The 26801-nt window shown below is 39.9% G+C and overlaps 1 protein-coding gene across 1 annotated transcript in view; it reads left to right on the top strand.

The window, feature by feature from the left end:
• Positions 1-26801, top strand: part of magi2a (membrane associated guanylate kinase, WW and PDZ domain containing 2a) — a 326057-nt gene extending 299256 nt beyond the window's left edge. The window contains exons 13-22 of the mRNA XM_037695758.1: positions 1521-1562; positions 1640-1755; positions 2030-2222; positions 4956-5213; positions 5673-5858; positions 7911-8127; positions 8599-8824; positions 10857-11009; positions 15926-16064; positions 26102-26801. Of these exons, the coding sequence (XP_037551686.1) occupies positions 1521-1562; positions 1640-1755; positions 2030-2222; positions 4956-5213; positions 5673-5858; positions 7911-8127; positions 8599-8824; positions 10857-11009; positions 15926-16064; positions 26102-26763 (2192 nt within the window). The 3' untranslated portion in view covers positions 26764-26801. The remainder of the gene's footprint in view (positions 1-1520; positions 1563-1639; positions 1756-2029; positions 2223-4955; positions 5214-5672; positions 5859-7910; positions 8128-8598; positions 8825-10856; positions 11010-15925; positions 16065-26101) is intronic.

The following is a 26801-nucleotide window of genomic DNA, read 5'->3' as shown; positions in this document are numbered from 1 at the left end:
TATATATGAAAAAAACACATAATTAAAGTGTATATAATTAAATTAGTATTCCTTCAATAAATGCTTCTCGCCTTTCGCCTAGCATGCCAACATTTTTAGCAAATATCTTGCACAATTTGTTACCACTCAGAGTCTGTGATGAGGATTACTCTCAGCTACTACCAGACCAAATTTGAGCTCAGTAACTGTAAAACTGATTGAGTTATAGCCGTTATGTTGTTTGCTAAGGTTGGTTAGCTGAGGGGCCATCATGAGTCAGGTTGGTTCCAAAAGTCACTTAGTTGCTGGTGTACATTCATTTACTACTTTTTGAGTGTTTCATTAAAATCCATCCAGTGATTTATGAGATATTTTGCTAAAAGACGGACTAATATACACGCTCACTCATTATTGTCTTCTTTTCATGGAATTGGGTGATAATGAAGAAAGCATTGGACCTAAGTTGGCGCTTTGAGGCACTCCGTAATTAACAGTGTACACAGTTGAAGATTGATTCCCTAAACGAACAAAGGAAGTTCGGAATTGTACGACTAAAACTATTTAAGGTGTTCTCACGAATTGAGAAGGCTGCAGTCAGATCCAAGATGGCAGAAATACCTAAATCGACAACTAAAAGCAAAAAAAAATAAACTCTGCAAAGTGCAATTTTGTACTGACATTTTCAAAACAAGATACATTTTGTTCACTATGTAGGCGGATGTATTCTGTCATTTTTAATATGGTAAGAAAAAAATGCTTGAAATTTATGTATCTTTATTTTTTTATTTCCTTGTATTGTTTATTTTGTTTACTTGATTTTACCGTGATATTAGTAGGAATTGTTGTGTATAGAGCCCCCCACACCACATAATAATAATAATAAAAATGCACTCAGACACATCTGCTAAATGAAATATTCTCCCAAAAATGCTGAAATTATGATATATACGATTTAAAAAAATACATACTTTCTATAAAATGTACGTTTAATTTAAATACACTGTTTTTCTTTAATATTTTTTGTACATTTTACTTTAAAAATAGCCTAGCTTTTGCTTTTGCTTGGTCTTTAATCAGCTGAAATCGCTGCATAGCCGATGCCTTCTACGTGCCAGGAATAGCAGCTGTGCCAGTCATGATTTTCCTCCCTCATCATTCCCGCTGTGTCCCGACCGAGCGCTCTCTGAGATTAAAACAGATACAATTGGAATCAATTTTTCATTCGCAGCCACTTGTCTGTGGTTGGGTTTATCTCTCTACTTTGCAGATCGTGGCGTAGTGTGAAGCCCCTGATTGCAGATCAGTGCTTGCGTCCCACCTCGTGCTGTAAATAATGAGCGGGTATATTACACACCGTAAGCACTTCCTGACGTTATGGATGATGCAGAAATTGTGCGATGACATTAATGCTGAGGCAGGGTCTTTCTGCCTGTTCTGCCTTCTTCAGGAGCATCTGTTTTCTCTGCCGTGCCGTCCACACGTGTGTTTCTGTGGACGTTTGAGGATTTCTCATTGCTTTTTTGTTTGTTTGTTTTACACAGAGCCCAGCCAGCCGAGGGCTGTTTTTCCCGTGGACTCATCGGGTAAATAAACCTCTGAATGAGTAATGTTCCTAACTTTGAAAGGATTTTTTTTACAGTTTTGCTCTGTTTGGTGTCAGGAGTGGAGTTCCAGGACATTGAGGTCCACCTGCGCAGACAGAAGTCCGGGTTTGGTTTCCGGGTGCTGGGCGGGGACGATGCCGGGCAGCCTGTGAGTTTGGAGACACGTGAGAAGGCTCGTATGGCGATGGGTGTGGAACCCTGTCATTTTCTACTCTCTAACCTACTACACCAACACCTAACCTCTGACCTTTGACCTCGAGAGAGTGCCAGCTCTGACTGCTTGCTGTTCTTTTTTTTTTTTTTTTTGTCTCCTAACCATATTTCATTAATTATCATAACCGATTACACAATAACAAGCACACGAACATCCGCTGAGCATATTAGTGCAAGAACTTTAAGCTTCTTTTTTTTTTTTTCCTAACAATCTCTTTTGAAAATAAAAACAGATCTTAATCGGAGCGATCATAGAGAAGAGTCCAGCAGATGTGGACGGGCGGTTACGACCGGGTGACGAGCTGCTGTTCGTGGACAGGATCCCTGTGGTTGGGAAGCCGCACAGATATGTCATCGACTTGATGCACGCGGCAGCACGGAACGGACAGGTCCATCTGGTCATCAGGAGGAGGGCTCAGACTGGAGGCAAGGAATCATGCACTTCTTTGTTAAACTTGGTTCAACAAAACATTTCATTTAAAAATTACATCTTTAAGTGAACAGTGCTTCAATGTTAAAAGGGTGTTTTAGCTTTTTTTTTTTTTTGGGCCTCGTGTTTTTCAATTTTAGTGATTCAGAGATGAGGTTAAAGCAGGAAATTTAAACGCTGATCCTCGAGTATTTACACTGAAGCCTTCTGAAATACCCCCAAAAGCACCCTGTTTCTTCTAAACACACACTTCTCTTGATTCTTCAAGCTGCTTTATAGCCTTCAGCCTTGAGATTAGGAGGGCACGTTCTCCCGTCAACTCGAGCCTCTCCCATTCTCCTCATCATCGTCTTCTTCACAAACACAGACGCACATGCAGTTGCTTTCTCCAATCCAGTTCTTCCCACTCCATCCACCTTCTCTGTCAGTTTCTCCTCAGCTGAAGGCTACAGTCTGACTCATGCCCGGCCTCTGTGGACTTTACGTCTTTCCTAATTGTCTGACTCCCACCAGCACTTTATCAAGTGTTAGACTCTGCTCTTTGCTCTCAGCTCGTACGTCTGTCTGCACCTGTTGCCCCTAATTTTACTCCTATTTGACTTCTCCTTAGTGTAAAGTGTATGCATGTTATTGTAAGGGAATTTCATGTGGGGCTATTAATTACAGGGACAGTTCTTTTTATGACTTTAATAAACCATAGTTATAGGAAATAATTATTTCCTGATCTGCAGTCAGATGTTTACGTATATCCACTTAGGTGTGAATGTCGTACTAATTTTGGACTTTATCCACTGTATTGAACCATTTTCAGGGTCGGATGATTATACAACATACAATTTCAGTGATATTTAAAGTTAAAATTGGGAGCAGTTTGAATTTGTGGAGGATTTTCTCTATTTGTAGGTTCTGAAGGTTCTAAAATGTCTTATCGTGACATGGTCTAAAACTTCAGGCCAGAGAGCATAAATTATTTTATCTGGCAGTTCCTCTTTGCCAATATAAAAAAGACATTTTTTTTTGTTTAGCAGCTCTCATACCAACACTCAAAGCCGTGGGAAAGTCAAAGGAACTCATTAAAGATCTGAGATGGGAAGAAAATTGGATGTTCAGGAACAATCCAGGAACCACAAGGGCTGAAGAGAGCCATGATCTGAAAACTGCTGGTGCACCATGTCTCTGTCCACAGTGAAGCCAGTTGGAGATGGTGAACCTTCACCATGGACTGAGAAGGTGCCGACCAAGAAAGAAGCTCCTGCTCCAAAAAGCGACACCTTCAAGCTTGACTGAAATTTGTAGCCGTCCAAATAAACGAACCCAACACCTTCTGGAGAAAATAATCCTGCTCAAGCAAAACAAAGATTTAGTTTCGTGGCCACAGCAACAAGATGTTTGGAAGAGTCGTGGTGACCTCTGGTACTGTCAAGCATGGTGGTGATAGTGTCATGCTATGTTGTGGATCAGATAATGGAGATGGAGAGCTCAGGTCAACAGTAAGACCGCTGAAAATCAGACACAGTTTAGTGTTCCAACATGATGATCCCAAAACTGGTTTCTGAACAGATAATGTGGCTAACATTCTGGAAAGGCCTTCCCAAAGCCTCAAGCTCAACAGGATATACAATTTGAGGACAATGCAAGGTCCACTTGAAATAAGCTCCACCAAGAAGAATGGTCCAGTTTCAGGCAGAGGTTGAGGCTACATGAATATGTTGGATATTTGACCTTCTGTGGATTAGAGATGTGCAGCCAGTTCTTGTTTTTAAAAATAATTGAAGCCGTATGTTGCACAGTCGGATCCCGTACAAAGAACTGCTTAAATCTGGGGTGTCCAAAGTGCGGCCAGGGGCTCATTTGTGACCTACAGTTTAAGGATGGTATAATTGAGCCTGTAGGCTTAAGAGATCGATGTAGATCTTTTGCAAATTTAATGATGATCGGTTTTTATATATTTTTTTTAGGTTTAACAGTAAAACGGATTTAAAAAAAATCTCAAAATGAGCAATATTAAGTTTAATACAATCCTTTGACAATAAATCAGTAAAATCAAATAAATTAAATAAAAAATAACTTTATTTTTTTAATTCAATAAAACATTGTTTATGAAGCTTTTAATGTTTTGGATATACAGTAATTTAGAACACCTTCTCCACCAAAATTAGTACATTTTGTCCTCTCTCCAAAAATATTGTTTACACTGAATAAAAAAAAAACACACAAAAAAAAATATGTACTCTTGTTATTATTTATTCATTCATTTATTTATTTATTTATTTATCCTTTCATCTTCAAGGTTTTAGCCCACATCTGAAAATGTTTTGGACACCTCTGGCTTAAATCAATTAAGCCCCAAATTAATTAAATTCATGCCCATGAGTGGATGTAAACTTCTGTTCATGTGTGTATCGATATCAAATGTCAATTCTAATATTCTTGTCAAACAAAAAAACAACTTCTGCCTTGTTTAGAAAAAAAAAATCCACAATTTAATGCAATGTTTCTAACAGTTAATATTTATAAAACTAAACTATTGCCACCATAGTACCTTTTTTTAATCACATAAACATCTATAATCTCACTATTTAAACTTCCCTGAATGTTAATTTGCATTCAGTTTGCTTTATTTTACTAAAATTCACAACGATGATTGAGTTTGCTGACTTTTTACCTGGTTGATGAGCAGTTCTCTGTGAAGTTGTAAACTCTGTAACGTTCTCTACCGCCCCCTGCAGGTGAGTCTTGTCCGAAGAACGGCCAAAGCCCGGGCTCCATCTCCACGCAGCACAGCTCTCCATGCAGCGACTTCACTTACGGAAACGGTGCAACCCAGGCTCCCGGCCCCAACATGGGCAACGCCACTGCTATTTCAGACGGGACGTCAAACGCCAACGTGCAACCGAGCGACGTCGCCATCAGCCGAAAGGAGAGCGAAGGCTTCGGCTTTGTCATAATCAGCTCGCTGAACCGGCCAGAAACAGCCACAACTAACAGTGAGTCCCGTCATTGTTATGGAGACAAGTAGATGCTTGTCTACAATCAGTCATCCTCTACTCTGCCGAACATCTGTTTCAGGTGATAAACCGCGTCATCCTCATAGATGAGTGTAAACATCAAATAGTATCTATGATACGTGCCCAACTTTACCAGACAAGGTAGTTAAAGTCATGGCTGAATAAAAAGTGAAGCATCTCTCAGTCTAGCTCGTCAATTATACATATCCTCCCACAGCACGTCAGTCACACACATCTCTACTATGCTGCTGTGAGCATCAGTGCTTCGCCCACACACACAAAAATATTCTGGATGTCTTACGTAAGCCCGGCTGAACTGCAAAATGAGAAAGACGGCGACAGATTCTGTCAGTCTGCGAGTGAGTTTTGTGTGAGCACGGACAGGAGAAACAACCGGATCTGCCACTGAACGCATCTTTACCTGAATCCTCCCAACAGCTGTGCCCCATAAAATCGGACGCATCATCGAGGGCAGCCCGGCTGACCGCAGCGGGAAGCTGAAAGTGGGAGACCGGATCCTGGCGGTGAACGGTCAGTCCATCGTGAGCATGCCGCACGCTGACATCGTCAAGCTGATCAAAGACGCGGGCCTGAGTGTCACTCTGAGGATCATCGCACAGGACGGTAAGCAGACACACACATGGACAAGTTACTTTGGACAATCGTGTAATGTCACTTTAAAGTGAGTAAAGAGACAGAACACTCCATTCATGTAATCGCCAAAAACTGTAACCATGAGAATCTTCTAAGCTTTTAAAAATGAGATTCTAGCTGGTCACGGACATACAGTTGCTACATTAAACAGAGCTGACCCACATTAAACCTGAACAGATGGACAAACCGCCTCCTGACTTCTGCTTACATTGTTCTGCTGTGTTTTGCCTTTATCAGCGTTTAAATACGAGCATGTGACCGGTTGGAGATGAATTGGTGGAAGTTTAGCCCATTAGTTGTGCAGCAAAATGATTCCTTTATAAGTAATTGACTTGTATGTGTTGGTTGAGTAACTTTTAACCTATTGTGATTTTCTCATTGTTCTTCTGGCAAGCAAATGATGGAAGTAATCAGCCAACAAAAGCATTGAAGAATGAAGTCATTCCACTTCTTTCATTTCCTAATTTGTACATCCGTGACACTTTCATTCCTCTCCTGACTTCTTCGCCTCTGCCTACTGAAATGCACTGACATGAAAAGAGAAACAGGGAAAGAAAAGATAGCAAAAAATAATAATAAAAACAACAAAAATGTTTTGATACAGAAACATAAGCTAAATATAGATGATCTCTATTAGAAAATTATTTTATGAGGCCAAGGAAAAACTCTTGAGTCATCCTTTGTTGTATCATAATTTGCTTCAAAACATCTAGACTTGCTAGAGTAGTCCTGGGTTAAAATCCCGGACGAGCCCCCATTTTGTCATAACTTGGCTGAAAAGCCATGGCAAAAACTGGGAGAAACTGGTTTGAAGACATTAATGGATGAATGAATATTGATGACTTTGATATATGATATTGACTGTCTAACTCATTTGTTTTCTAGTACTTGATCATGATTAGGCCACTTAATTTTAACTTAGGACACCTTTAGGAAAAAAGAAAGACCTTAAAACCAGAAGATGAGGCTGTGTTGTCGACACAACAGATAACTTAGTCAAAATAGCCCATTTGGTTGGTTGGTGATGGTTCTTGGTTCTTCAAGTACTTTACCAGCATCTTATTGGAAATATACTACTTCAAGATACTACTTAGTTGAATCTATTAAAAGGGCCAAAAATAACAGATTACTTAACAGAAAATAGGATTTTAGCACCAATCAACTGAAGGATGACGCTTCTCTCAGATCCACTGTCAAGTTTTTAAAGACTTTACATACTGTTTGTCTATTTAAGATTATATTTTAAATTGTTTGTCCTTCATTCCTTTTTTAACATACATTATTCTGTCATTGTCAGGTATAAGGACTGGACAGAAAAAGCTTTTTTTTTAAGTAGCAAAAGTCCAAGAAAAACTTTAAAATACCTTCAAAAGGCCTGGAGAAATGATTGATCAAAATCACTTTAAGATTACAAAAAAAAATGTCTGGCTTCTTGGAAGAAGATAATAGAAATAAATGTGCTTTAAAAGGTTTGCACAGTACTATGTGTTCCAGATGCTATGAACTTTTTCTGTAAAGGACCCACATGTGTATTTCCTGTTAAAACTCCTTAAACAAGCTTTTTTCTCTATCCAGGTGCATTTCACAAACTTACACCTGTTTAGCTGAGAATAATTTCTGACTCATAAGGAGGAAAGAAGGGGCAGTTTACTGAAAATATCATATATATCTGATTAAAGCAGTAACAAAAACAAATACCTTTGAGCAAAAGTTCATCAAGGCTCACTTACTTTATCAACCATCTCCTGAGGTCAAGTGTTTCCAGCTTGTATTTGTTTTCAATGAAAACCTGTAATAAAGCCCCTATGACCTGTTCAGCTGTTTGAGACAAAAAAAAAACTAATGTTTCTTCATTTAGTTATTAAAAACACCATCAAAAATCTAATTTTTGTAAGAGTTTATTTTACAGTTGAATTTTAAATGAGCTGTATGTTTCCTGTGCTGCCCCCTAGTGGTGAAAAATGTACTATCATAAACAAACAGCGGTAAATGTGCTCTAAAAATTTTTTTTCTGTATTACAGAGGTTAGCAACCCTCCGTCAGCCCCCACCTCCGAGAAGCAGAGCCCCATGGCTCAGCAGCACAGCCCACAGGCCCATCCCAACACCTCAGCTTCCCAGTCCAATCAAGAACCAACAGAACCAAACCCCTCTGCTGGCCAGCCCAACCTGGTGCCCCATCAGAGCCCAGTCACCCAGCTTCCTGCTCCTCCACCACAGACCTACACCCATGACGGCAGGTAAAGCACAAAGAGCTGGAATATGTTTCACAGTCATTCTTTTTAATTATGTCTCTGTTATAAATCTGATCCTCTGAGGCAGATGTTATTCTCATTCTCTCATCTTTTTCCAACATCATCTTTGTTTTCCCACCTCTCTCTGTTTATCGTTCACTTCCTTTCTCCCCATTTTGTTGTGTAACATCACTTATATCTTGTGGACTTGTGAATAATTTACAGCACGTGTACGGCTGCTTTACAGAGATCTGTTGAATATTTTAACAAGAACCAGGGAGTCCAAAACCATCAGTGTCATTATCTTCTCTACTTTACACAATATCCACTTTTTATATATATATATATATATATTCGGCATCAGCCTTTGGGGTAACTGTGTTTTTAAAATGGGGATTTACGAGCCTAGTTTCCTGCTTCAGTTGTAGCTTACAAGCTGGTCCTTTTGTTCTTCTTACAGCCTGGTTTGTCTGTTAGTTACAGGTCTGAGGTGAAGGCGAGGCAGGACGTGAAGCCAGACATCCGACAGCCGCCTTTCACAGATTACCGGCAGCCTCCGGTGGATTATCGGCACCCTCCTGTGGCGGACTACAGGCAGCCGCCGACACTGGACTACAGACACCCACCACTGCTCGACTACAGACAGTTAGCCACCGATGCCCGGCAGTTTGCCATCCCAGACTACAGGATGCCTCCAGTTCAAGTAAGAATGTGTATTTCTGAAAAAAAATATATATATAAATTTTGACTCGTCACTTTTGCTCAGTGTTGTGTCCACAGCTGCAGACGATGATGTCTGCTCTCTGCCAGACACAACACCACAGAACAAGAAACGTTGTTAAACAGAGCCAACACCCCTTAAAGCCATGATTTTATCCTGAGCTAGTGTAAACCAAAATATAATTTAAATATTTTGAAGAAAACTTTTCGTTTCTGGTCCAATTATACCCTTATGTACATGATCAGTGATTGTGATATACACTGAGCAGGACTCTTTACGCTGATGAATTTTCTATTTAAAAATAATCACAGTAATGCTTTTTGCTGAATAATTTGCTCAATGGGGATTTTGATGATTAATCGCTTAAATTTAATGTTTGCACTGCTTTATTATGTTATTTGCTTACAATCATGGATAATCTGATTTTGGCTAATTATACTCTATCAACTGATTTGTCTATTGTACTGAACGAGCCAAAGAGACCCTAAATGTCCATATAAATAGTAAATGGACTGTACTTGTATAGCGCCTTTCTATCTTATCGAGATACTAAAAGTGCTTTACAACACAGTCTGTGTCCTCATTTATCCATTCATACAGCACTCTACTAGATCTATACAAAACTAATTGAACAAATCATTCTAAAGAGACTAATCAGAGCTTTATCACATTCATACACCGATAGGACACACATCGGAGGCAATGAGGGGTTCAGTGTCTTGCCCGGGGACACTTCGGCATGTGACTGCTGGTGGATTCGAACCCCCAACTCTTGCATTGCAGGACGACTGCTCTAACCACTCAGCCACAGCCGCCCCATATAGCCATACATATGGCTTGTTTTCTATTTATGCTTGTGAAAAACCACCAAAGAATCATGCATGACACATGGCATAACATCTGATCAGTGGTTAATTTGAGCCAGATCCTGTCGGATTAAAAATCCGGGAACTCTCTCATTTTGACCCGTTCTGTTCTGGCAACTCTTTCCTCGGATCTGGCAGCTCTGCACTGAAAAACACCCCCTCTCCCCTCCTCTCAGACCCCCGAAACAGAAACGATCGTTTATTCAACAGAATAAATAAAACCCCTGTGGACAGTGCACGTTACGCACAGAAACGTCTCCGATCTCTACCCAGCGTGCACACATCAGCAGGTGTCTGAACTCCTGCTACATTTCAGACATAATACTTTGTAAATTAAAAAAAAGGCTTACTGTAAAAAAATAATTAAAAATACAAAGATAGAAATGTGTGATGTGTTATTCACATTATATGTCACGTTTCAAAACAACAGCGCTAATTTGTCCAAACAGCGATCAAAATGTCAAAGAGACAGTCCAATTTACTTTAATAAAAAAATGGATGGATTGATTGTCCTTAGTTGGACAACAGAGATTTGAAGCCTTCAGGTGCTTCAAACGGTGCCATGAGACTAGAGCAGGAGCAGAGAAGAGTTCAGCTCTGTGAAGTGAGGGGAGGGAGGAGGGGGTTTAGGACACCTGACAGAATCAGAGCTGCTCTTTCACACTCAACCTGCTGTTCTTCTCCAAAATAGTAATTTTAACAAATGTATGTAAATGTTGATGTATAACAACCTGTTAAAAAATACACCAAAATGCAGGAAATGGCATCTCTGTTATTCAACATTTTCGGTGAGAGGACACCCTTTTTTGGCATCTGCATTTGGTAGCAGGCCAAACTGACAAAGACCATGCAGAATAATGTGTTTTAATTCCACAGCAGAGAAAACTATGGCGTCTCTGTAAGTAGGTCTAGGAAAAAAATATTGGTATCGGTTATCAGTCAAATAAGTTTTAACATATCGAATATCGGCCCAAAATCCACTATCGTGCATCCCTACTTTTTTCTCTTGTTTTCATTGTTTTGTTGCCTTATCAGCTTCAATATTGACATTTGAAGCCTTCCCTGTGCACCGTAGTTGGATTGGTTTCCTACCATTTACTCCTCACGTATCACAGAATCTGATCAGGTTTGATCCGTGTCCGTTTCAGCTTCCACAAGACTTTGACTTCTTCACGGTGGAGCTGGAGAAAAGTGTGAAAGGCTTCGGCTTTAGCATCCGAGGAGGGTGGGAGTACAAAATGGACCTGTTTGTCCTGCGTCTCGCAGAGGACGGACCAGCCATACGCAACGGGAGAATGAGGGTACAAAGTCTATGTTGTTGTTGTTGTTTGCTGAAGGTTAAGCTGCTTCCTATTGTGCTGGATTACATGGTGGTCGCTCACTATAATTGTGTGATGTTATCAACAACTTTTATCCCCTTGCAGCAACAACTTAAGCTTGCGTTTGTCGTTTTGTCACCAAGAATCCCCGAAATCTCCTCCCGTGATTCCAAAACTCATCTTTTCCCTGCATGTAACATGGATCACAATTAGTTAGATAAAAAAAAAAAAAAAACTTAAACTGTGCTTAAATGTTTGCACAGCTGCCCCTCCCTTTAGCTTTAGAGGCTGAAGCATCAAAGGAGCGCACACATTTTCTGAATTTATAATGATGTTACAACAAACACTTGGAGTAGAGCTCTCGACTCCACTTGTCCGGCTCCATCACTGAAATAAATTACAACCTCCACAGCAGCTTTTTTTTTCTGTATTTGTCAATCCCCTTTGCTTTCTTCTTCCCTTTCTTGCATCTTTAACGACCTTTGTGTTTGGGGCTGATAGCCTGAGTATGCTCTACATTTCTTATCTGTAATGAACCTGTCAAAGATAATGTGTGCAAAATGCCCCTTAGGGAGGTATTACTCTCCCTCCTGGATGGTGTTGAAGTCAGTCCAGTCCAGTGAGCCCAGCAGCACGAGGAAAAGGAGGAATCCCTCACGGCTGATGCTTATATCCAAGCATACAAGCCACTGTGAAATATGACCATCAGTGGAAATGTGTGTGATGCAAAACCCACATTAGAACAGCGTATGAATAGAAATCTACAAATGTGAATTAAATTCTGCTATGCAAATTTAATAAAATGAATGAACAAGATGCAGAAATATTCCAAAGTCTCTGAAATCACGGATGCCCTCTCAGCTAAATAGGAGAAAAAACATGAAGCAGAGTTGAAGCTCAGTAAAGCACGAGGTAATTCAACAGAATTACCGTATTTTCTGGCATATAAGTCGCAGTTGTTTGCATAGATTTGTCAGTCACTTATATGCCGAAGAGACTTGCATACTTTTTCTATATTCATAACCCAATTTTTGATGGATGGATGGATGGATGGATGGATGGATGGAGCGAGCGAGCGAGCGTGCATGCTCTGCCACCCAGGCAAAATGAAGCTGTTTTAAATGCGACTTGTACGCTGAATTGACTTATACGCCAGAAAATATAATGTCAGGGAGAACATCTGGATGGAAAATTTGTGAAAAAATTAGCCAAAAATAAAAAAAAAACCTCCAGAAAAGCTCAAGAACTATTGGACCAGACCAATTTAAAACAATTACAACAGTTTGAATCACTGGGTGAAAATATACATAAATTAAGGGTGCGTTAAAAGTTTTTCACTGTTATGTGCAGGTTTTAGAGCAACAAATGCAAGTAAGCTTTTTCTTAGCTCAACAAACTGCTCTGTAATAAAATAATTTTAGTTTAGGCAGTTTATAATTTCATTCTTGTACTTTTATAGTTTACAACTTTACAGAAAATATGTCTTGATGAATGTTTCTTTTTTCCTAGAGTCTTAATTTGTTTCAGGTGAAATAAACAGAAAGAGCAGGCTGCAGTAAAGATTCATCAAGATAAATTAAACTCCTCAATCTTAAATACCGTATTTTCCACCGTACACATCGCTCCGGCGTGTAAGTCACATCAGTCCAAAAAAAGTCTACTAAAGTGGAAAAAACATAAATAAGTAGCTTTGCCGTATAAGTCGCATCTCTTATGAGTCACTGCTGACAACCCAGAAACGTGGGCCGTTGTGCCAAAAATTGGCTGCCAAAATGGCAGCCGTGGGAGTGCGCACTTGAGGACTTTAATAATAATTTAGCAAGATTAACATTTAAAAACAAATTTTCATTTGCTCAAAATTATAGTAAAGGTGTGGCTCAGTTGAACTTTTCCTTAATAAATGCACTTTAATGGTCAAATCAGCTGCATTTCGCCTGGGCAGTGAAATGCAGCTGATTTGACGTTTGCTCCAAGAGTTCCGGAGCGAGACGAAGGTGGCCTGGTGTGGCAAGCCAAGTGTGTCATTAATAGCCATGTTTTACCTATTAATGAGACACTTGGCTTGCCATACAGCGTGAGGGCCCTCTAGTGGCTGCACATGGTAATGTTTAATATTTTTCATGTCAGAATGAATGAAATCGTCAGCTCTCAGCCAAAAATTGGGTTATAAATATGGGGAAAAAACATCAATAAGTCGTTTTGTTGCATAAGTTGCAGGACTTGCAAATTTATGCAAAAAGGTGTGACTTATACACCAGAAAATACGGTATGTTTCTTAGAAAGGTCAACTATTTGATCCCACTTCCAGCTGGTTGAACCATCCTGCTGGATTCTATCTGCGTTTTGCTTCAGTACTTGCAATATTGGTTAAAAGCATTTGTAACATGGCTGCCACTTTAGGTTTGAGTGGTCCACTGACATTTGAAATCATTTCCCCCTTGAAATGCTTCGTAACAGATTTTAACTTGGATTTCTTTTTGTTACTAATTCACAGTCCAATCAGAAACGGATTTCTTAAACCATTTAATGGTTGTTTTCTGGCGAAAACGCTTAAACAAATTGCGTGATGGGATTTATTACCGCTGATAACATTTGAGCAGATTTTTCACCCTTTAACTCTTCAATAAACCCGAGTCATTTGTAGGCAGAGAGTCTAATAGAGACAACTCTCACTTCGTTTCCACGTCACGCTCTCTGATCTCAGCATTCACTCGCTGTCCATTCAGGTTTATTTCCCGTTTTATTGAAGATGAAGATTGAAGATCTGCTCTGCTGTTTGGAGGTCAGAATTAACGAGCAAATTGCCTCTCCCTCCACCTCTTTCACCTCTCTTCAGACCACTGTAACGACACATTATGTTCCACCTCCTCTCTCGCTCGCTCTCCTGACTCGAGTTCAGTCCTGACTTCAAAATGCCTCAACGATTATTGGAAGACTTCTCCATTTGTTAGCGTAATTGTGCGGCTCGTTTTGTCTTGTTACATCTGAGCCGCTTCTCAAAGGCCAGAGAAGGGACTTTTATTTAACCCATGCTCATGTAAATTACAGAAAAACAGTCCTGGTGATATTTATGTTGCCTCCTAATGAAACTGGTGCTGCTGTAGATATTTCATGGTATTTATCTGGCTGAAGTGATTAAAAAAAAAAAAATCCTGTTTACATAAGTTATTTTGATCTGCTTTTTGTCATCATGTCCTAGATGTTCTTCATTAGCTCTTTTAATTTTGCCCCACGTGCCTCACGGTTACTGGTCAAAGAGCTTTACTGATTCTCTGAAGTCTATAAATGCAGCCTCAGTGCAGATGTGGACTCACACAGTAGTTTTCAGTCATTGGTCTGAAGTTTGTGCCTTAAAAAAGACTATTTTTCTTTAACGATACTAAAACTGGAGGTTAAACAAACATGTTTTTACATTGCAGAATTAAAAGCTGCTTTTATATGAGTGCTCTATTAACGTATGCACAAGTTAATGTATGTAACTTGCATTTTAATGCTCAAAAAGATTCAAAAATTGCTACGTAATTTTTGTTAATTTTACTTTTTTTTAATTGTGTAGCCAACATTGTCTTTAAATCCTAGCAGTATGTTCCTTTGTACTGAAACTCTGGCACAACAATTTCCTGTGGGATCAATAAAGTTCTATCTTATCTTATCTTATTATAAGTTTGGGTGACAGCAGTTGGTTTTAAAACCATGCATCTATAAATATCTTTACCTGGGGAAAATGTATAAAGGAAAGTGGCAGGAGTCCCTGTAGATTGTGATGTTTGCAGACGATACTGTGACCTGTAGTGAGAGCAGGAAGCAGGTGGAAGAGAGCCTAGAGAGGTGGAGGTAAGCAATAGAGAAAAAGACTGACAAAATAAAAATATTCAAATTTAAAAAAATTGCTAAAACAATGTCTTAATTTATTTTTTTATTTTTTTTGGGGGGGGGGGGGGGTTGTTTGTTTGTCTCCACATTTCCCATATTCTGTAGCTCTTTTCCATTTTCGATACCGTTCTTCTAGAAGTGATTGTCCATAGTTCCCATTGCATGTAGAGATGTGCTTCTATTGCTCATACATCCTTCAAAACAAGACAAATCTAGTGTTTATGTCTTCTGTTTTGATTGTCAACAATAAATAAAATAATTATTTTTCAAAAACCTACACTACACACTATTTGTTTGCTAGATAAATAGCAATTTTTCAGGCAGTGAAATGTTCATGTTTTACTCTGGTCTCTGCAGGAAAAGTTTAAGTCAGTTTTTTTACTCTCAGGAATGTATTTTTAATAAACTAAAAATATTTTTCTGCTCATAGGTGTCTATATTTTCCACAGTAACTACAATAGTCCCTCGCAATTTCACAATTCGACTTTCTCGGACACGCTCTTTTGCGGTTTTTCAAAGTAAGAGTGGACATGACACACAATTGGCTGATTGATTGGATGAGCCACAAGAGCAGCATGCATTGATAATTTAAAATACATTATTTTAAATGATTTAGCACCTGTGTGCAGCCCACAGATGCAGGGAGAAGCTCCCTCCGCTCTCTGCCACCTGCGGCTCTCTGCCACGTCCACATTTCGGCTCCATGCTGAAGCAGCTGCATGAAGGGTTAACCTTTACCGTCCTGCTGTGCTTCTCTTCTCTACAATTTAAATTTAAATTGTTTATTTACACAGAAGTAGGGAGATTGGGAGTGAAACTTGATCTTGGACTACTGTATCCCTACTTCACTGTTTCTCACTTATCACAGGGGGCGTGGCCACCTAAACCCCGTGATAAACGAGGGACTACTCTACTTCGTTTTTATGTTAAAAAGCAGCGTCTTCCTTCACTGCTGCAGCTAAAATGTTTTTGTCTTCGGCTGATTAACACTTTCTTTTTTTTCCTGCCTCCTCAACATCTTGAAGGTCGGAGACCAGATCATTGAGATCAACGGGGAGAGCACTCGGGACATGACCCACGCCAGGGCCATAGAGCTCATCAAGTCTGGAGGCAGACGAGTTCGTCTCCTGCTAAAGAGGGGGACAGGGCAGGTCCCAGAGTACGGTGAGCGTCTAAACTTTATGTTCAACAGCAAAGTACCTGTTCAGAACCATGTCTTTCTTAACACTTATACTGTATACTCTTACCTACTGTAGTGTCTGTTTAATCAAATATTCTGGCATGCTTTTATATCCACAATTTACCTTCTGTCTTTATACTCTTACAACCCCATTTTCAAACAGTTAAGACTTTGTGTAAAATATAAATAAAGCAAACTGCGATTATTTGTAAATCTCATAAACCTATACTTTTCACAATGGAACATAGTAAATATGCCAAATATTTAAGCTAAGAAACACAGAAGAAGTACATTTTTTGGGAAAATTTGTGCTTTTTTTTTAATTTAATGGCATGTTTAAAAAAAGTTAGGATAAAGTAAGTAAAGCTTGTGCATATTTAAGCGAGACGATGTTAAACTGCATGCTCCATCCGTTACAACAGCATGGCCTTATAACAGTTCCGCTGCTGAACTGACCTGCCTACAGTCGTCTCAAGTTAAAAACATTTTGTACATCATGAAATTAAAAACCTACAAAAATTCAGGACTGCTTCGTTTTGTGTTTTCTAGAAACTAACAATTTCTTTGTTTTAACACAATTTGTTTCTTATGTTCCATTGTGATAAAATATGCCTTTATGCGATTTGCAAATCATTGCCTTCTGTTTTTGTTTACATTTTACACGACATCTCAACTTTTTCTGATTTGGGGTTGTATTATAATTTACTAAAGTGTGCTTTAAAACCAAGCTAACTGTTTGTCTCTTCTATTTTGACTAACACTAGTTTATCTTCTGTCCATTTCAGTGATCTATCACTAATTGATTGGTCTAGGTTGTTACTTCCCCTTCTATAGGAATGGTATCTTCCAGTCTCTCCATGTGCATGAAAAGTGACAAGCATGGGTCCCCCTATTTCCTCCTAATGGGCCACTCTAAAGACACGGTTTGTTACCACACCAACGTTTTTCATCATTTAACCCCAGCTGTCTGTGCTGTGCTGTTGTTTTCTGTAACCACCTTTTTTAGGGATAATGTTGCCTATCAAAATAACTCAAACACCTTATGTTGCAGCAAATAAACATGCTGATTTTTTTTTTTTTAAATTTGCGGAACAATCAACAAAGCTGCAGGACTTTTATAAAATTATTGAGCATAACTCACATCCTGGATGAACCATAAATCAACCTCCAACAGCTTCCTGCAGGCCCCAAATATACACCAATATGAGCATTCAGCCCGAGTCAGCTGGAGAGGAACGTTAAATATCCTAGCAGATTATTCACCCGATAAATAAATAAAAAAATCACTTCGCAGCACGAATCAAGCCCAAAAGGGGAATTTTATTTGTGTGGCACTGCTGGCAATAAATACCCACTCATGTGGCTCCTTTATCAGCAGGATGTTCACTTTTCTTTGTACTTGAAAAAGCCTTTTTTAGCCGTTACACTGTCGGTGGCTCATATTTATCGTCATGATTTTATCCTCCGGCCCTTAAACGCAGGAATAGACCCCGTGACATGTCGGGGGTTTAATCACTGTTTGGACAGCCTTGAGATTATCCTGCGGCTCTGAAATATGCAGACAAGGACTTTTATTGTGGTCAGCCTAACGATACAGCGTTCAGTCATCAGAGATGTATTTCTGAACCCCACACCCTGCAGCTGAGATGTAAAAGCAGCGTTTTAGGCCACAAGTTCTGGTCTGTATGGGCTCGATTCAGCATTTCAACACCAGGCTGCTGCAGGCCCTTCATTTAAATACTGGAAGGTTATGTAAATCGAGCGCTGTGATTAATTTGACTGAGTAAAACATTTAAATACTAATGTTAAAAGGTAGAAGTCAGTTTTGCTTTAGGATGCCGAGTTCTTTTTTTAGGATGTGTAAAATGAATCAGAAAAATCAGGACTAAATAAAACTGTAGTTTTGTGGATTTGTGAACTGTGCACCCATGTGTGTGTGTGTGTGTGTGTGTGTGTGTGTGGCCTTGCAGTTCAGCTCTTTTCAAAAAGTGGAAAATCTGTGAACAATTGTTCATAACCTTTTCACTGAGCCGCATTAAGAAAGATCTGAACTGTCCCTTTAAGTACTCTAACGTTAGGACACAAGCCATTTCTCAAAGGCCTTGTTTGACTGGCTCCAGAAAGCTTTTGAGGAGCACACGCTCTTTAATTAAAACAAATAAAGTTTATAAAGACAATTATGAAAGGTTTTCCTTGAAGGAATGCATATCGACCGCATATTTTCATAAAAAAAGTTTTAAACTAAGTACGTCTTTGGATATGGAATGCATAGTCGTTTTGGTCAAACCTTGAAGATGATACACATAAACTCACTCAATAATGCAAGTTCCTGAATCTGATCTGCTAGCCCTCGGAGTATATGTTTCGGATGATGCGCAGCTACTACCACACCAAACTTCAGCTCGGTATCTGTAAAATTGCCTGAGTTGATGCCATTTTTGTGTTGACTAAGATTGATGAGTCGTGGCGGTCATTTTGAATTTGGTAAGCTCCAGATGTTAATGAGTAATAGAAGCACATCCAGTGATCATGTTCAAGTTTCACTGAAATCTGTTGAGTAGTTCGTGAGATATTTTGCTAACAGTCAAATGCACACAATAACATTACCGTCCACTTTTTGCCTTTCAGCAGCGAGTGAGCTATTTAATCAAAGAGGACTTGAGAATTTGTCGCATAGATGAACCGGTTTCTCGTTAAGGCATGAAGTTTTTACATTTCGCGTTTTTATTTTTATTTTTTATGTTCTATGTCGCTAGTTAATTCACAATTGAGCTCCATGAGGCTGTCATGGTGCATAAATCATGTTGAAATTAGATTTACTCGTTTTATTTAAATACTAGTATGAATTATGACGATATCCTGCATTCTCCTGTGGTTTCGCACAAAGCCGTCATTAGTAAAAGATGCTTAATTTGTCTGCTTAAATTACACGAGCTTTGCTATAAACAGTGCGTGGGCTTTAGTCACATTTACAAAGCAGGAGATTAGATCTGCAGAGATTTATAACTTCAGGTGCAGAAGTGCAGAGGATGAATTTAGAAAAGGGGTTTTCAGGCGTTTTACTTTGCATTCACCTGCAACCGTTTAGGCTCCACAGGTTCCTGCAGCACCTGCCTCTGAAAACAACAAGTCCACGCGTTGTTTGCCGTGCAGAAAGTTCAAAAGTAAATGTTTAAAGGCAAATTAGAGAAACTGCATTTTAGTGAAAACAATGGTGGGAACGCTGGATCCGCATTCACACTTAAAGAATGATTTCATGTGTTTTCTTATGCTGATAGACATCGTCATGCAATAACAAGCTGATGTCCCCGTTTGCTGAGGGATTTCAATAGTAAATGTTTGTGTCGTTCAAGATGAGTGTTTTAATGGACTGATATACATATTTTCCTGTGTATAAGTCACATCAGTCAGATAAAAAACATCATGAAGAGGAAAGAAACGTACATAAGTCGCATTTATCGTGCATCATCGTTGACCCGTCGCATTTATTTTGCGTTCATTTAATGGTCAAAACAGCTTCATTTCGCCTGGGCAGCGCCATCCATCCATCCATCACGGCCAAATCAACTAGCTCTCCAGCGTTCCTCCGCCTGCACCAGCTGAATGAAGCGAGCGGCACGGGAGGACTCGCTGTTGCAGTTCTTATAAATTTAACAAGGTTAACACTTAAAAACAATTTGTTTGGTCGACAAAGATGTGTCTGTTTAACTTTTCCTGAATAAATGCACTTTAATGGTCAAAACAGCTTAATTTTGCCTGGGTGGCGCAGTGCCATCCATCCATCCATCCATCCATCCATCCATAGCGGCCGGAACCGCAAGCTCTCCAGCGTTCCTCTGCCTGCACCAGCTGAGTGAAGCGAGTGGGTACGGGAAGACTCGCTGCTGCAGTTATTCGAAGCTTAAAGTGTCAGTCAAAAATTGCTTTACGAATATGGAAAAATAAATGTACTGTATTTTTCACACTATAAGTCAGTTTTTTGCATAATTTGCATGCCCTGTGACTTATATGCCGAAGCAACGTATTTAAGGATTTTTTTTTTCCCATATTTCCCAATTTTTGGTTGAGATCTGATCGTTTTCATTCATTCTGACTGAAAATATTGAAAATTACCAATTTCAGCTGCTAGATGGCAGTCGATTGTATGGCATGTCGTTGTATCATGTAATAGGTAAAAGTGGCTATTAATGACACAATCTGCTTGCCACAGTCTGACACTGTCGTCTGCCTGGAGCAACCGTCAAATCAGCTTCATTTCACTGCACCTCCCTGGTGTAATGCAGCTGATTTCACCATTAAAGTGCATTTATTAAGTAAAAGTTCAACTGAGACACACATTTACTATAAAGTCAAGCAAACAAATAATTGTTTTTAGGTGTTAATCTTGTTAAATTGTTGTTAAAGTCCTCCCGTGCACATGGTGGCAGCCAATTGATTTTTTGGCACACCGGCCCATATTTCTGGGTTGTCAGCGGTGACTCATAAAAGATGCAACGTATACGGCGAAGCGAGGTATTTATGGATTTTTCCATTTTATTAGACATATGTGGACTGATATGACTTACAGGGCGGTGCGATGTGTACAGTGGAAAAATACAGTATATAAGTCACAGTACTGACAAATCTATCCAAAAAACTGACTTATACGCCAGAAAATACAGAATATATATACAAACCAGATTCCAAAAAAGTTGGGACACTAAACAAATTGTGAATAAAAACTGAATGCAATGATGTGGAGATGGCAAATGTCAATATTTTATTCAAAATATAACATAGATGACAGATCAAAAGTTTAATCTGAGTAAATGTAACATTTTAAAGGAAAAATATGTTGATTCAAAATTTCACAGTGTCAACAAATCCCAAAAAAGTTGGGACAAGTAGCAATAAGTGTCTGGCAAAAGGAAATTGAGCATATAACGAACAGCTGGAAGACCAATTAACACTAATTAGTTGAATTGACAACATGATTGGGTATAAAAAGAGCTTCACAGAGTGTCAGTGTCTCTCAGAAGCCAAAATGGTAAGAGGATCACCAATTCCACCATTGTTGCACAGAAAGATAGTGCAGCAATACCAGAATGGTGTTACCCAGCGTAAAATAGCAAAGACTTTTAAGTTATCATCATCAAGCGTGCATAACATCAAAAGAGTCAGAGAATCTGGAACAATCGCTGTGCGTAAGGGTCAAGGCTGTAAAACTCTACTGGATGCTCGTGATCTCCAGGCCCTTAAACGTCACTGCACCTCAAACAGGAATGCCACTGTCAAGGAAATAACAGAATGGGCTCAGGAATACTTCCAGAAAGCATTGTCAGTGAACACAATCCACCGTGCCATCCGCTGTTGCCAGCTGAAACTCTACAGTGCAAAGAGGAAGCCATTTCTAAGCAAGCTCCACAAGCTCAGACGTTTGCACTGGGTCAGGGGTCATTTAAAATGGAGTGTGGCAAAATGGAAGACTGTTCTGTGGTCAGATGAGTCACGATTTGAAGTTCTTTATGGAACACTGGGACGCCATGTCATCCGGACCAGAGAGGACAAGGATAGCCCAAGTTGTTATCAACGCTCCGTTCAGAAGCCTGCATCACTGATGGTATGGGGTTGCATGAGAGCTTGTGGCATGGGCAGCTTGCATGTCTGGAAAGGCACCATTAATGCAGAGAACTATGTTCAGGTTCTAGAACAACATATGCTCCCATCTAGACGTCATCTCTTTCAGGGAAGACCCTGCATTTTTCAACACGATAATGCCAGACCACATTCTGCAGCAATCACAACATCATGGCTACGTAGGAGAAGGATCCGGGTACTGAAATGGCCAGCCTGCAGTCCAGATCTTTCACCTATAGAGAACATTTGGTGCATCATAAAGAGGAAGGTGCGACAAAGAAGGCCCAAGACGATTGAACAGTTAGAGGCCTGTATTAGACATGAATGGGAGAGCATTCCTTTTTCTAAACTTGAGAAACTGGTCTCCTCTGTCCCCAGACGTCTGTTGAGTGTTGTAAGAAGAAGGGGGGATGCCACACAGTGGTAAAAATGGACTTGTCCCAACTTTTTTGGGATTTGTTGAAGCCATGAAATTTGGAAACAACAGATTTTTCCCTTAAAATGATACATTCTCTCAGTTTAAACTTTTGATCTGTGATTTGTGTTCTATTCTGAATAAAATATTAGATGTTGGCACCTCCACATCATTGCATTCAGTTTTTATTCACAATTTGTTTAGTGTCTCAACTTTTTTGGAGTCTGGTTTGTATTATGAGATGTTTTTTGCTGCAAGTTTTGCCTGTATCCTTGTGTTTGTGTCTGTATATATGGCCGCCACCATATCTACAGACGCAAGGACACAGGCAAAACTTGCAACAAACTCCCAAAAAATCTCATCCTAGTCTCCTAAAGAAGCACACCAGTTGTACATCCAGTAAGCATTTTAACGTTTTCACACTCGTGTTAAAACCTGGCTTGGAAAATATCTCCGACCTCTCTGAGAATGTCTGCTCTGAAATTCTCAGACTAAATGATCACCTAGCTGGTGACGAGCGACCGCAGTGTGCACTAAGCAGCTTAAGAGGCAGGTAAACACAAGCTGGACAATATTTGGTTAAAAAGATGATACAGTGTAAATTCCAGCATATTTGTGCATCTCCTGAACAACATTGTCCTTGCTCCCCCGTAGTTTAATGTGTGTTTATGCAGCTCAAGTTCAAGTCGTTTTGTAAGATTTAATGATAAAATCAAATCTCGAGAAGCACACTGTCAGTGCTTTCTTCCAGGAATATTGTAGCTTCCTGGTTACTCTTTTGTCTAATATGCTCTTTGCTGTGTGAAAGTCCTCTTGTAATTGGGCCTTGTGGTGCTAGAGTAGCGAGCCGAGCCTCTGCCCCCTGCCCGGACCCTTGAACATGACTGATGGCCGAGGGAGCGAGGCTCACCGGTGCAGAAACCAGAGCTAACAGTCCGTGAGAGTGGAGAGTTTTAGAGGAAGGCATCGGGGACTCACTGCTGCGAGCGGCGTGCTCAGCCTCGCTGACGTACAACCCTGTTAGACACATCGTCCATTTCATTAAGTCCGTTTTTTGATTTTCCACCGAGCGTTTTGATTGGCCCAGCCCTTAAAGAGAGCTGTGGGAGGCAGATTGATCTCGTCTAAAAGTGGAGTTGCTCTGTGACGCATTGAGAAGTAGGTTAATAGCGCTGCTCTGATGGCAACGCTTCCAGCTTGTAGAACAGGATTGACTGCTGCGATAGGCAAACAGCGGGCGATAATGCTTTTAACCCCATGCGTGTGAACGTTTGTCCACGAAGCACTGCACAAGCTTTAATAAAACTCACTGGATGTACATCTATAACTTAACTTTTGGAGTCAAGTAAGAATTATGAGGGCTGTGTTTAAATTGGCCACTCATTCACTAAATTGTGACTCAAACATTTTGTACGGCTGTTTGAGTTTTTACCTGTAATTTTTCATGCACCCTATAGTGCTCTAGAAACTTGCAGTACAGTGGAAGGCATCGTGCAGAGGTTAGACACCGCACCAAGTGGAAACAGACACAATATAATGTGGCTTCTCTCCTCTGAGCTGTGGGGCTGAGAAATAAAAATGTGAATTGATCATTTATATTCAACGTTTGAATCTAACTAGAGAAATAGAGTGAATGCTTATTGCAGAAGAACTTGTTGAAAACAGCTGAAATTAGCCACACACAAAAAAAAATCTGAAATGTATCTGAAATGAAAGAACAAGCCAAATTTAGCAGAAGAAAGCAGAAATAACACATATTTGCTGAATTAGGTTTAAGTAAACAGAAATTAGCACAGTAATTTGAAAATCAGCTAAAAAGAAGCTGAAATTAGAACAAATAGCTGAAAAGTAGCTAAAAAGGTAAAAAGAAGTGTAAGATATCAGAAGGAAGTGGAAAAAAACTGAAATGAGATGAAAAAAATCTAGAATTAGCTGAAAAAGCTAAAATTAGCATTAAAAAAGCTAAAAAAAAAAAGTGGCAGAAATAACTGAAACTAGCATAAATAATTAATATAGCAAGCTGAAATTAGCAGAAATAATTTAATTAGGCTGAAAGCAGCATAAATTAGCACAAAAAAACTTGAATTTATCTGAAAACAGCTAAAATTAGCTAAAAAATGCTAAAACAAAGTTAGCTGAAAAGGCAGAACAAGCGTAAATTAGCAGAAGAAAGAGAAAAAGCACATGTTTGTCCAATTAGGCTGAAAGAAGTAGAAATGAGCACAAAGAAGTAGATATTATCTGGGGGGGTGGGGGGGGGGGGGAACAGCTGAAAAGTAGCTTAAAAAGGACAGAAAGAAGCTTAAATTACCAGGCGGAAGTGGAGAGAGCACACTTTTGCTGATTTAAGCTGATAAAAGCTTAAATGAATGCAAAAAAATGTAGAATTAGCTGAAGTAGCTCAAATTAGCATAAAACAGCTAAATAGTAGCTGAAATAGCAGAAAATGCTGAAACTTGCATAAATAAGCTGAAAGGAGATTAACAAGAAGAATTAGCAGAAGTAAGTTATAAGACGTACAAAAATGTTGTAGTTAGCAGAAACACTCTAAAAGGACCACAAAACAGCTGTAAAAATAGCTGAAAGTAGCTGAAAATAGTTTAAAATTGCAGAAGGAAGCTGAAAGAAGCTCAAGCAGAACAAAATGTGAAGGGAGCAGTAAAAGGTTGTAAACACATCTAAAGATATGAAGGATGTAAAATGAGCTCAATTAATTTTCTATGAGACAAAAGTGGCAGAAAAGGCTAAATATTTCAAAAAGCTAAAGTTGCACCAATACCAAAAGTCATAGCACGAGCTGAACGTTTTAATATATAATTTGTTGAAATAGCACAAAAACTGTGGAACGAGAAAGATGCCGTCAAATGTACGGAAGAAAAATGGATCACAATAGTGTGAATGCTTCATAAACAGTCACACAAATATGAAACGTTTAAAAGATGTGTTGTAATGCAAGACACATTCCGACCATTATTATTGTCGCGAGGTCTGTATTCATGCACAACATATAGCTTTAACATGTGTTCTGTACAAAAACTCCGGTTGTGCAAATTGATACAACACCAAAAAAAAGTATAGCAATTATATGTAAATAAATTTTATTACATAATTATGGAGACAAATTCTGTTATTTTCTAAGCTAAAATCAGCTAAATGATGTTCTTCACTTCATATTCAGGCATGTTTGCCAACATAACTTGTTGGTGTTTATCGTATTTTTCGGACTATAAGGCGCAATATCAATGAACGGGTCTGTTTTCATACATAAGGCTCATTAAGCAAAACAAAACAGTCAGATAAATCAAACTTTATTCAACTTATTCACAATAACGCTCAACATTGTTCAGTTGTACCACATAAAATCTGTTCGAGGTCAGTAAGCACAACTATAATTAATACATAAGGTGCACCGGATTATAAGGCTCACAGTTGATTTTTTTAAAAATTAAAGGATTTTAAGTGCTCCTTATAATCTGAAAAATATGGTATTTTAGTGACAACTGCCTTCAGATACTCTGCACAGTTATGATGTCCAGATAATGTTTAAAATGCACTGCGCTGTCCCCCATCCCCTATAAAGTTGAATGTATAGTGACCTTGATGTAATAAATAAATGGATATATTTCCACCACAGCCTGGATCGTCAACTAATTAATGTTTTATCAATACAAGATGGCTGCCACAGATAATCCACCTTTAGTCAACACAAAATACTTGAACTCGGTCAGTTTTGCGCACACGGAGCTAAAATTGGACGAGTCGTTCCCAACACATCCTAAAAGACTGTGCGTAATATTGTCACGGTTTAACCAAAATGTCGTCTTTGCTTCTCAACGAACGATTTTAGTTTAAAACTCTGGCATGAAATGTGGCGAGTGACACGGATTCGTCACAGGAAGGCTGTTTAGTTGAAGTTTTTAATGTTTGGTGGTGCGGTGGTGTGTGCTTGTGTGGGTTTAATGATAGTAAATGTTGGAATTTCTGTTCCAGACAATGCCTCCCCATGGGATGGTCGACCTTCAGCCTCCCCAAGCCTGTCGGAAGTAGCCCCTCTCATTGACAGCTTCTCCACGCCATCGCCTTCATCTCATTTAGCCTCAGCCCCCCACCTTCCTCATCTGCCTCCTCAGGACGTCCCTCAAGACAGCAAGAGCCCCCCGAGAGCTGAGCTGCTAATCCGAGATCCCATCAGCCAGGCGAGGAGAGTGGCTGCAGGCGGCGGGAGCAGCCGAGCCAAGAAGGAGGGTGGCAGGTCCACCCGTCAGGGGCACAGGGTGCAGCAGCCCTCTGCTGATGGAGAAGGGTGCAACGAGGGGCAGAGCGCTGAGCCCGGAGCTTTCAGGAGCTCCAGAGGAACGTCCAAGGAGAGGAGCACTGGGGACAGCAGAGACTGCGCTCACTGTCCCAGCAGCTCCAAGGTCCAGCACTCGAATGGGACCAGCAGCGCGGCGGAGTGCCGGAGCGACGGGAAGCAGAGCAAACCCAGGCTCCGAGAGCCGGACGCTGGTCTGGCTGCGAGCCGCTCCAATAAGAGCAGCGGCACCGCCGCAGGGCGGAAGGCCACGGTCTCTCCTGGGCCGTGGAAGATCCCCGGATCCGACAAGCTGCCGAGCGCTCTGCGCACGGGCGCCGCCTCCACGCTCGGCAGATAACGGCCCAGCTCCAGCAGGAAACGGTGGCCCTCACACCC

Source organism: Nematolebias whitei, chromosome 22 (genome assembly GCF_014905685.2).
Source record: "Nematolebias whitei isolate Nwh7 chromosome 22, NemWhi1, whole genome shotgun sequence".
NCBI lineage: Eukaryota > Metazoa > Chordata > Actinopteri > Cyprinodontiformes > Rivulidae > Nematolebias > Nematolebias whitei.
This window is presented reverse-complemented; position numbering and strand designations above follow the sequence as displayed.